We start from the raw sequence: 12,863 nt of genomic DNA on the forward strand, positions 1-12,863 counted from the left end.
GTACTCTGTCTGTTTGGATCGTGAGTTTTTGGGCCGTGGTTTGGGGCATGTTTGGGTATTTGGGCCTTAGTGGGCCATCAGAAATCATATTATATGGACCAAGGAATATATTTTGGGCTTAGGGTGAGGCCCATTAAGGGATTGGGCCCAATGTAGCAAATTGGGCCATTAGTGGGTCACTAGTGGGCTTGAGAAGCTTACCTAGTGTTGGGCCCTTCATATTATGGTGTTGGGCCTTAGTCATGGACCAGATTGGGTTAAGGGTAAAATTGTCAATTTACCCTTAGAAGGATATTGTTTTGGGCTAAGTGTTTTTGTGGCATTGATAGTTCGGGGAGCTAGAGGAGCAGCAGTGCGGGGATTGTCAGATAGCAGCCAGAAGGGTACCAGCAGTATTTCGGCAGTCGCAAGGTGAGTTATCCTCACTATATCGACAGGGTCTACGACACCAAGGCCGACCCTTTAACGGATGGAAATCTGGGTATTGATTGTTATGTGATTGTTTTGCTAGATCTGCATCCTGGTATTTAGGATGGTGTTATGTTAGTGACCTGGTTAAGGTCGGTACCCGGGATATAGGGTAATGTTATGCTAGTGACCGGTTAGGTCGGAATCCTGGTTAGGATGTTGATATGCTATGTGATCTGTTAGACTGTTGTCTGGTCGAGGATTGTTATGTGATTATTTGTTTTATGTGCACATGGTTGTTTGACGGGGGTTGGGTTGAGGCGGGTCCTACTTAGTGCTGTAGGCCAACATACCCAGGGCGGACCGGACATTCCGAAGGCCCAGCGAGAGGTACGGATAGGCTGAAGGCCCCGAGAGGGCGGACCAGACGTGCCGAGGCTCGGAGAGTGGACCAGGCCGACTGAAGGCCCGGTGTGGGCGGACCAGTCATACTGTAGACTCAGAGAGTGGACCAGGTGAATTGAAGGTCCGGTGTGGGCGGACCAATCACACTGTAGACTCGATGTACATGGCTAGACTCGGAGGGTGGACCAGGTGGACTGAAGGCCCGGTGCGGCGGACCAGTCACACAGCAGACCCGATATGCGTGGTTGTTCCATTTGTGATGATATGAGTATGTTATGTGTGGTTGGTATTTTGGGGGTAACTCACTAAACTTTCGGGCTTACAGTTGTAGTGTTATGTTTCAGGTACTTCTGGAGATCGTGGCAAGGCGAAGGCGTGATCGTACCGCTCCTCATGTTTTACGATTTTTATGATATGGTTCTGGGGATACTCTGATAATAAACTATTTTGAAAACGAGATGTATGAAGTTAATGGTTTTTGAATGAATGAAAATGTTTTAATTTGACTCAATTTTTATGGGTGTTACACTATGATTAAGTGTAAACCAAACTTCAATACTAGGTCAGTTATACATCCAGAAACTTGTTTCAAGTCGAAATCTTCTCGTGTAAACTCTAAACATAACCCATTAAGCTATATTCACTCGACTTTGGGATTTAACCCTGATTTCCCGGTTTAAACCTCTTAATGGGCTAGGACACTCTTATTGGGCCTGAAAACACTCAACTTGGTTCTTTTGGGCCAAGAACCCACGTTTAGGCCCTAGTTGGACCGAAATTGATCATTAACACTAATTTGGGCCATAAGTCATGTAATGAGCCTTATTGGGCCGTAAACATTTTCTTTGAACCTTATGAGCCGCAAATTAATATTTGAGCTCTTATTGGGCCTTCTAAGGCCGAAAGCTCCTAATGTGCCCTATTGGGCCGAAAACTTATGCATATAGCCTTCATGGACCGAAATTCATTTATTTTGGGCTTCTAAACCAAAAACCCTAGTGGGCCTAAGGGTTCACGGCTACACCCCAAATCCAAGCCCAAACAAATTCCTTCTCCTTTTCGCTCTCCTATTCTCGGTTTTGAATAAAAAAAAAAAAAAAATTGAATCGATTTAAACTTGATGACACCTCACTTTTGCATGGTGGTAACCCATGCAAATTACCCACCAAACTTCTAGGATTTAGAAGCTAACCCTCCATGTAATGACCACTTAGCCATTTCTCCCTTCTCTTCTCTAAAATTCGGCCGAGACCTTCCCTATCTCCCTCATTCTCACCTCCAAAATCAAACACACCTTTCTCATTTTTCTCTAAATCTCCAAGAAGCTCCTTCATTTTTCCTCAAAAACCCGTGAGTTTGTGGGTGTGTTCAAGAGCTTTTCATCAAGGATCATAACTAGGTAAATTGTTAACACTCTCAAGATGTTTTGTTTCCACTTTATACTAAGAACTCTTCCTTACATAATTTCATATCATGTTCAAGCTTCCTAGAACCATCAAAGTTTCGAAACTCTTCCCAAAGGTGCAAGCTAGGCCGAAAATCATCTTTCCTTTCTCTTCAAAACCAATCTAACACCAAGGTAAGCTTCATACCCCTTGTTTTCGAGTTTTACTATCTTTTGGGGGAGAATACAAGCTAGTTTTGTGGTTAATCTTAGTATTATGCATGCATGTGTATATTTTTCATGTATGTTGTGTGAAAATATGTTAAACACTCATAAATACGAAATATCTTCCAAGATTTGGTGATATTAGTAAGCAATCTACTTGAAGTAACTTATTGTGATGTTTTGAAAAAATTAAACATGTTAAAAGTTACTAGAAAACTAAAGAAAGTATACAAAGGATCATACTTGACAATAAAGATGAACAAAATGGGCTTTTAAGTGTCACTTACGGTTTTATTGGGCTTAAATTGATAACTCACGGTTTTATGGGCCAAAAGTGCCATTTTTCATAAAAATGGGCCTTATATGATAACGCACGGTTTTATAGGCCAAAAGTATCATTTTTCATAAAAATGGGCTTTATTTGACAACTCACGGTTTTATGGGCCAAAAGTGTCATTTTTCATAAAAATGGGCTTTATTTGGCAACTCACGGTTTTATGGGCCAAAAGTGTCATTTTTCATAAAAATGGGCTTTATTTGGCAACTCACGGGTTTATGGGCCAAAAGTGTCATTTTTCATAAAAATGGGCTTTATTTGACAATTCACGGTTTTATTGGGCCTAAAATGTCAATGTGATATAAATGGGATTTTATTGTCATTTTTGTTATTATTGGGCCAATCATGCACATTTTAGTAAGGTTTGGGCCTTAAAGTCAAACGCATACAAATAGAGCTTCATGTGCCAATTTTATTCTAATTGGGCCATGTTTGATAATTATATACTAATTGGGCCACTTATGATAAACTTTTGTTAAATGGGCCCATTAGTGAAAATTCGAATACACCAAAATGATTCACGATGCTATGGGATAACGACGAGTAAGGAATGGCAACGGGGAGGGGCATGGTTTCCCAAACCCGCCGCGATATTTTTCGGGTATCTTATTGGGGCGCCCCATTAAGTTTCGGGTTTTCCCGTCGGGTTTCGGGTATCTTATTGGGTTTATAACAATTCATAACAAAATCTTTATTCCGTTTTAAGGTACCCCGATATCTTATAAAAAATACGTGTTCTAGTCTCCCTTTTAAATTAAAAATATGATGCATCACTTTAATAAAATAAACTGGACGGCATATTAAAAATTATTTGATTTAAGTGTAGTATAATACGTCAAAACATAAATAATTGTTAATAACTAAAAAGATTATTTGATTTAAGTTTAATGTAATACGTCAAAACATAAAAAATGATCATTCACACCATATTTTTATAAACTAAAAAGATTGTCCACAATAAGTATTTTATCTTTGAATGCGTGCAACTAACATCAAAAGGATTCGTATATATATATATAAAATCGGGGCGGGGCGGGTCGGGGCGAAGATAACCCACTCCCTGCCCCGAACCCAATAAAAAGCCCGATAACGACCCGTTACCCGACCCGAAATGATCGGGTATCGGGTTTCCCCGTCGGGTTCGGGATTTTTTTGCCATCCTTAGACGTGTTTTTCACCATAACAACAAATATTTTGACACTTTCGATAAGAAACGGTTATGTTTTATCGCCATTGGTTATAGTCAAAATACACACATGAAACATTATATTCTAGCGTTAAAAATTGGATACTCCATTCGCGTAAATTTAGTTAAGGCTCTTGTGAGACACACATTCACCCGTACCTACCTAGTGTACATAGTAAGTCTTGTAGTTATAATCAGAGTCTCCTGGAGGGAGAGCGAGAATTTGTGTATAGATCTATACGGGGATGACACCCCACACCTGAGCTGCTCGCTACAGCTAGACAGACCAGTCTAGGGTGACAAATGTCTTACCGTAACCGAAGCCTGAAGAACATCATGATAGGCATATCAGTCATATCAAGTATGGTTATAGCGACTCACATAGAGAATAACAAACAAATAAATTTACGGAATACACATACTATACTCATGATACAAAGTACGAACTATACAGTTATTGTTTACGTTTAAACTTTCACCTCTCGAGTCTGAGGGTTAAGACCACACTTTTTCATTATACAGAAAATATAGGATTTTCTGGGAAACTCTCTTTATACATTATTAAACAAGAACACACATGCTTTAATATAAGATTGAAACAAAACTCACAAACTATTTTTATAGAAAATATAGGATTTTCTGGTGTTTACAAACTACTACAAGGCTTTTCATACAAACTTGCTTATGATCTCACCAGCATTTTATATGTTGACGCTTTTCAAAATAACTTGTATTCTCAGGAACTCGTTAAAACAGGTTGGTCGATAAGGAATGAAGACTTTTGTTGTATTTTTGTTTCTCACCATACTTGATGTTTTGGATGTATTGTTATAAACAAATACAATGATGTAAAACTGGTTGATATGTTTTATGTATGGTGATGATGTTGTCTTTGATTCATTTATATACACTGTGATGCTATTACAAAATGAAGTCACCCGCCCTCGGACGTTTCCGTCGTCTGGTTCGGGGGTGTGACACATCCTATACAAAAAATAATTTTTTTTTATTTTTTATTTTGATGGTCTGGATTTTTCTAATCACCTTAATGAAGGAGGTGGACTTCAACCACCAAATTATAAATATTTAATTATCCTTGAATTCGAATTTGAAAGATATATGGTTACAAAACCCATCAACAACACCCAAACTCACAAATCTCACAACTATTTGTTAGTTGTAGCTTGGAGATGGTTCTAGAAATGGATTTAGCATCTAAAACTAGAAATTGATTTAGCAATATATGTACATCATTGACGAGAAGGAATTTCGAAATTTACCAATCCTATAAACTCCTAGATCAAAAATTAGAAGACGAATAAAGAAGGAATCTACCTTCCAAGCAAGTAGATGAAGAAGGGATGCTTAAATCTTCATTAGAACTTTACGTGAGCTTCCAAACTCCATTTATGGAGAAAAATCGCCAAACATATACACAAACATAGTGGAAGAATACGTTGAATGTGAGGGAAACATGGGAGAAGATGGCCTAACTTTATAACCTTAAGCATTAAGCAAGAATGGTCCCTTTACATGATAGGATACATAAGTCATTTTCAGGGACGGACGCAAGATTCTGTAGTAGGTGTTGCCGTTCCGTAATAGGTGTTGCCGGTCCATAGTAGGTGTTGCCGGTGGTACATTTTATAGTAGAAAAAAGAAAAAAAATCGAAAATTTTGCACTACGTCGGGAAAAACTAGGTGTTGCCGGTGCCATCGTTGGCACTATACTAGATCCGTCATTGGTCATTTTATATGGATCAAAGACCAACATTTTAAACCATTCACATAAAAATTTCTAGAGACTAAAATAGTCATTATTTGTAAACTACATGGACCATTTATGTAAGTTTTCTTTTTTTCAATAAAAACAAGTTAGTTAATTTTTTAAAGTAACAAATAATGTTTTTACAAATATCAAGATAATTATTAGTATCATCTAAGAACATGTGTTTATTAATAGTTTAACTAGTATTTGAGTGCTATTAAATTACATAAATACATATGTTTTTGTCTATAATTACAATCACGTAAACACTTTATCATGGTTTTGATTTTTTTTCTTTTTAAGATCTAATGTTTAAAAAACATTTAAGTCCTCCACCTTAATTTTTTCCTTTATACACAATCAAATTTACCCATTTTAATTTTTTCCTTTTACACAATCAAATTTACCCTTTTTGTATCCATATCTTTTTTTTCCAGTTGTCATGGATAAATATCAAAATCAACAAATCGCTTTTGGTATGGAATTTGAAAAGAAAAAAGACATTAAAATTATTCATTGCGTCAAGTTGTTTGTTTTTTCTCTAATTATTGTAGATTAACCGGATATAACCAGCGATTTAAGCAATAACAATTCTCTAATGACGATAGCGACATGCGGTTGACACGAATACGTTTGGATAACATTTAATCATATATTCATTGTTAGTGGTCCCATGTCTCAACCCAATTATTCAAACCCATGGGCTGCATTCGGTTTCAATATCTATTTTAAAACTTTCCACATTCTACCCTCATAAATTCCTTACACGATTATTTTTCACCTTAGACTTGTCGTTGATAACAAACTATTCTAACTTATTTTTAAATGTTAACCGATCGAAACAGCAGTGATTTGTCATCTGGATTATCAATTATTTTGTTACTAGATAAGGCATTAAACTTAACTTTATATACAATATAACTCTAATGGCACACTTAGAATAAAATATAACGTAACACACGATTTTAAGGGTAGTGCCGGAAAAGATACATTATACAAAAAAAATTTGAATTTTTTTTCATTATGCCAAAAAGTTTTAGGGGTAACACAAACTACCCCGGGCATACCCACAGGCCCGCCCGACAATCTATGTTACTTTTTTTTTATTTTTTTTATTTTTCAAAAGAGTCCAATCTAAGTTACTTAATAACTGCATAAATTAAACAGTCGGTCACTATGTTAATATCATAGTGGCACAAAAATGATAACATCGTTAGGTTTTTGTTTGCATGGAATGAACCATAACCATTTACTCTTAAGGGTAGGAGGAGGATGTGTTGTGATAGATTTTCCGAACGTAAATGAAGAAAACGAGCATAATAGAAAATATATATTTAAATCTTAAACAATATATGTTATTAAATAGAACTATTCTATTCTCATGAATTATAAAGTTATTAAACTTTACATTTAATTGATATAAAACATTATATTTATTTTCAATATACAGTAAAATAAATATATTAAAACCATATCATCTTAAATTTTACTTTTTATTAATTTTTAGCTATTATTACATATATTTCTTGAATTTCTATTATTTTTTAACTATTTTATTGCTAATTATGTTATACATAAATTATTTGACTATTTTTTTTTTAACTTTGATCACGATTATTATTACCATTGACAATATATTACTTATATATTTTAACAACTATTATCATTAATTAAGTAGAAATTTATTTCTTTGGAAGTTTTTCCTGTTGTAAAAATGAATTTCAATTAATTTTTTAGCTAGTTTGATATTTCGATTTAATTTGATATTTAAAATAACAATTACGTATATTAGATTAATTTGACAAAAAAATACGGCACTTAAAAGATATATGTTTTACATCCAAAATCAATAAGTTAAATATGTATTAGGTTGAAAATTGAAGAGTTAGCCTTATTTAAATAATTAAATGAGTTTAATGTATTTAAAAAACTAATGAAGTTAATATGAATGATTTAAAATATATGTTAAAAAATATTTGAATAGTTGTGGTTAATTGGTTGTAATGTACAAAAAAACTTTTAGCCTAGTAGTATCAGATGTTGTCTTTTCTTTGTTAATGTCGAGGTTCAAGTCTTGATAAGAGATGAAATAGTGGAATTAAAAGTTCTTTAGAAGTATATTAGATTTGTCGTTCCAAAAAATGATTTGAATGTGAAGGGTTGTGTAAGTTTTTAATGAATATGATGCAAGTATGAATGCCGAAAATTTTGTATTATATTCTTAGAATCTCATCCATGTTATTTTGTTTAACCCAACCACTTCTAATTTATTCTATCCCCGAACTCTACCATCTCTAAACAAATTGATTTATATTATTCATGAGCATGAAGCAAATATGGTAGAACAGATATAGCAAGAAGTTTTGTGAAGTCCTATATGAAAATCAACGAATGATGGTTATCTTCAGCTATCCACCGTCGACAGTGTCATATCGTTATGCTACATTGTCAGCACCGCGAGTGGATGATGTTTCTGTCGCTTTCACGATTTGGCTTCTCCTTATTTTGTGGTTCCGTCCCTCGAGCTTTTAATCACTCATTCCACCTCTATTTTGGTTGTTCCTATCAGACTGCGCATACATACATGCACATAGAAAATGTGTTTTTACCTCTTTTCCCCTTTTTCAAAACCATACATAAGAACACATATATAACAAGCCCCCCCCCCCCCCCCCCCCCTCCCCCACCCTTCCAATTGTAATTGTAATATATCTTGGTGGTTTTAAACCTACGAAAATGACCACCATGATTTATTTTATTTTATTTTATTTTTATGAGATTTTGAAAGTCAATACATATGAAATCTAGGTGGCTTGTGAGCTTTTGCAGGTCACACCTATGATTATGAGAACCTAGATGGTCTGATGATTGTTATGAAGTCTGTATGCGTAAGTTATAAGTTTTTTTTATATAATGTTCACCGAATTGCCTACTTGGAACTAAAAACGTATATTTTCCAACATCCAAATTAGAAGTGTAATATATTCATGGACAAATATTGTTACAAAGAACACAATGAAAAAAATCAACTAAAACAGAGTTTGTATGCGAAAGTTATAAAAGATGAAAGTTGAGTTTTTTTTTTTCATTATTTTCACCGAATAACCTATTTTAGAGCTAAAAAAAGTATAACTTTTAGACATACAAATTTGAAGTGAAGTATGTCTATGGAAAGCCCTATATAAAATTTTTGTATAATTACCATGCTACGATTATTTAATTTGTACGATATTACCTTTCATAATATGTTGTCTACCAAATATCTTTGACTACTAGTTTTTTATTCGGTTAATAACGTGTTGGTTGTTTTTTATGGTATATTTTTGACAACTTTAGATAGCTTAATTAACTCTGGATTCATCTCTTATTTAGTGGAAAAAAATAGGTTTATAAGGAAATAAGAAAACTTGCAACAAAACTTAAGGTTGTGTTTGACGCCCCACATTAAATTTTAAGTTTTTTTAAATAATTATGTTTGACTAACCAAAAAGTAGCTGATAAACCGGCTTTTTAGAGTAGCTTTTCATAAGTTCTTTTAAAATTTCTCGAATGTACCTTTAATTAGTTATATATATATATATATATATATATATATATATATATATATATTACTTTATGTCATCAAACTAGATTATCCGTCAGTTTTATCAAATGTCATTTTTTATCGGCTAACTTATAAGCTAGCAAGTAACAACTAACTTTACAACTAGATTTTTAACTATAACGTGTCAAACATAACCTAAATATATAATTTAAATTTTCTTAACGATTAAACAGCACAAAATAAAAAATAACATTTTGTTCCTATTTAGTTATACTATCCATAAAAAATAAAATATATTATATTAACCGGTGAATGCAAATCTTATCCTTCCCGACTCGCTAGTATACTCCTATACTCTATACCCGACAAACAAAAGTTTCTCTTCTACGAGTATGATTTCATGAACTTGTTAGCCCCCCCCCCCCCCCCCCCCCCCAAAAAAAAAAAAAAAAAAAAAAAATTTACTGGATGCCGTCGACATAGAAAAACGTTAACAGCAAATTTATAACATCAAACTTGTTTAATGGCATTAAGGATCAAATTTTGAGTTTACAAGGGTGGGAATTGTAACTTCCCAGACGTTGCCAAGTTCTTATCATTCGGAAACCTACAACCCGACAACCGCGACTCCTATACCACTACACTGTTCAATTAGATATTTGTTTTGTGTATATAATGGATAAACACAAAATTTATAATATTAAATAAAGAAAAGATAAAGAAATCGGTCGTACCCGAAAAATCAATTTAAAAGCCCCAATTTTGTTAAAGAAAAAGATAAAATAAAAATAAAAAGCGACTACACTGTTCTTCCGTGTATAAGAAATCGGCACTTGGAGTGGCCATAGTAAACGCACAGAAAAATCAGCTCCATCGAAATCAGTGTTGGGAATTTCGTGTTCATCGGAACAGAGTTTGCAGATTGCGAATAGTGGTTTTTCTTTTTCATTTTATCGATTTTGACCAAAAAAAACTTTCCGAGTGTTTGATGAGAATTTAATTTCCGTTTTCTGAAAAGTATCATGGTAATGGGGAAAGTTTTCAAGGATTCTCTTAAAGCTCTTGAAGCTGATATACAACACGCTAATACTCTGTAAGTATCTCTCTTCAATCTTCTCGTCTTTCCAGTTGTTAATTGCGACTTCATTTTTTAATTTTAATTTTATTTTTTTGAATTTTTTCTGAATTCGAAGCTGTTTTTTGCACCTATGAAGTGGTCGTGGCTAATTTTTTGTTGAATTTGAGAGATGTTAGATCAAATCGTATGATCTTAGTCTCTTTTATAATTATTGGATTGATGTCGACATGGGTTTAATATCTAGAGTTTCAGATGTTTACCCTGATTTGTGGATAAAATTTGCTGATTTGATTGCTTATAATAAGAGTCCAATTGGGAAACACAAAAATGATTTAATGATTTTCATCCAAATCAAGTATTGTTTGGGTCTTCAGAGAAGCCCTGTTTGTTGGTATGATGTGAATTTGTGTAATCGAAATGACACCTCATCACATTTTGACTGATTTAATGCGACAAACATTGCAATTTATGTGTTAGATGTTCAAGTTGTTCAATTTTTGCAACCCGATTGATGTTTTACTTTGATTATGAAACAGGGCTTTAAGTTCCCCTCGGGATCACGACGGAGCAACCCTGCAGATGAGACTCTCTTGCAGTCCAGCCATCGATTTGTTCTCCTTCTTCTTCCCATGGACGGATTGTAAAATCGCGGGTGCCCTTGGGTTGCTTCGGATTTTCATTTATATGGTATATCTATTATCTCCTCCCTTATATCTACCAAATTACTGTTTTGCCCTTGCATTGAACTCACGAATCTTGATGGAAAAACAGACGTTTGCTGATGGCAAAACTACCATGTGCATTCAAGAAAGGAGAGCAAGCATCAAAGACTTTTATGGTGAGTCACATTTCAAAACCAATCATTTTCATTTCTATCTCGAGTTCTGAAAAATGAATGATTAAAATCCGCTCATTATGTTCTAAAATTGTGCATTTTTACATTAACAGATGTTCTATTTCCTTCAATATTGCAACTCCAAAGTGGGATAACGGATTTGGAAGAGAGGAAACAAAAGGAAATATACTCGAAAAGATATTCAAGAAAAGAAGGTTTTGACAAGGGAAAACTCTCGGATGCTGATGTAGAAAGAGAAATCGAATGCGGGATTTGCATGGAAACAAATAGTAGAGTTGTGTTACCGAATTGCAGCCATTCTTTGTGCTTGAAGTGCTATCGAGATTGGTAAGTTTCTCTCTTACATCAAGTAAATGGGACCCATAATTACATGTAATAGCACAATGTAAATACTAAATACATTGTTATTGGTAAAAATATAAATACATTGTTATTATGATAGAAAAGTAAAGTATGTTGTCTATATATTGGTAAAATAAGTAAAGTATGTTGTTATTTCCATGAATTTGACCTAATCATATTCCCATTTGTTGTTTAGGCATGAGCGATCCAGATCATGCCCATTCTGTAGGGATAGCCTTAAAGAAGTTAATGTGGATGACTTGTGGATTTGCATTGAAGCGAATGAAGTCGTTGATCTGAGTGTAATTTCAAAAGAAAATAAGAAGAGGTTGTTTGTGTACATAGAGAAGTTGCCTCTTATTATTCCAGCTGCCATTTGTGATCCCGATGATTCCTATCTTAGATAAGGAATCGGGAATAGCATAAAATTAGGGTTTATGATGTACATAATCTTACAAATTTGTATGTTTTAGAGGTGTAAATGCTGGTTTCTTTTCCTCTTTCTTGACTATGGAATTCTGACTGTTGATTGTTCTTGATTATTCGTGAATTTAAAACAATATCAGAGCTTTCTAGTTTAGCCTTTTGTGGCACCTTACTTAAGCACCAAATCTAATATTAATCTAAAAAGCTTCAAAGGTTTCTGAATTTTTTCATCAACTTATTTATGAGATCCATTAATATAAAATGCATAAAAGAAATGAAAAAGGGAAAAATTGTCTTTTTTATTTTTTCAGGATCAAAATTACGGAAAATTCTTGCTTTCATTAAATTTAAAAACTTTTTTGACCTTATATATAGTTTTTGGTAAATCATAAGGACCAATTTTACAGTTTTGTCTTGCTTTTTATTTTGTTTTGTCTTGTTTTTTTAAATAAATTGGTTTATTTGATAATGTTTGTAAATTAGTGAGACCCACCGACATGATTAGCAAAGCTCTCGCAGCTTGTAAATTTAGTAAATTTAGAAGCATAATTAAAAAGCGGTTTCATATGAATTGTAGTAGATGATCAATTTGTTAAGTGGAAATCTTTAATAACAAAATTTATGTACGTATTATTTATTCAAATAAAAGTATAAAAACATAATAAGTCGCCGATCTGTTATTGTTGGCCACCAATCAAATTCACCGACCCTCACTCACTTACCTCTAGCCCATAAAACCATATTCAATTACCGACCCACTACCTCTTATGAAAATGAGAATTGAGAACCTTCCACGGTTCCACCATAATCTTTTTTTCTTCGAAAAAGAAAAAAAAAAAAAAAAAGGTTTGCTACCAAACCCACCACACCCCACACCAGAACCCATAGGCCATAATTCGATCAA

General features: G+C 33.9%; 1 protein-coding gene and 1 long non-coding RNA gene across 2 annotated transcripts; one reads left to right on the forward strand and one right to left on the reverse strand.

Annotated features, from left to right (window-relative positions):
- Nucleotides 1-3,966: 3,966 nt before the first annotated feature.
- On the reverse strand, nt 3,967-5,439 carry LOC145136361 (uncharacterized). The gene is made up of 2 exons (XR_013720411.1): nt 5,281-5,439; nt 3,967-4,269 (listed from the first exon to the last, which is right to left on the reverse strand). It is a non-coding gene; the product is annotated as an uncharacterized LOC145136361 (long non-coding RNA).
- A 4,585-nt stretch (nt 5,440-10,024) lies between these two features.
- On the forward strand, nt 10,025-12,113 carry LOC145141417 (E3 ubiquitin-protein ligase AIRP2-like). The gene is made up of 5 exons (XM_079074714.1): nt 10,025-10,350; nt 10,872-11,022; nt 11,107-11,173; nt 11,284-11,518; nt 11,730-12,113. Exons 1-5 carry the CDS (start codon nt 10,280-10,282, stop codon nt 11,938-11,940), a joined length of 735 nt encoding a protein of 244 aa, XP_078930840.1. The 5' UTR covers nt 10,025-10,279; the 3' UTR covers nt 11,941-12,113.
- The last annotated feature ends 750 nt before the right edge of the window (nt 12,114-12,863 follow it).

The sequence above is a fragment of the Lactuca virosa genome, chromosome 9, assembly GCF_052849685.1.
Source record: "Lactuca virosa cultivar CGN04683 chromosome 9, Lactuca_virosa_CGN04683_v6, whole genome shotgun sequence".
NCBI lineage: Eukaryota > Viridiplantae > Streptophyta > Magnoliopsida > Asterales > Asteraceae > Lactuca > Lactuca virosa.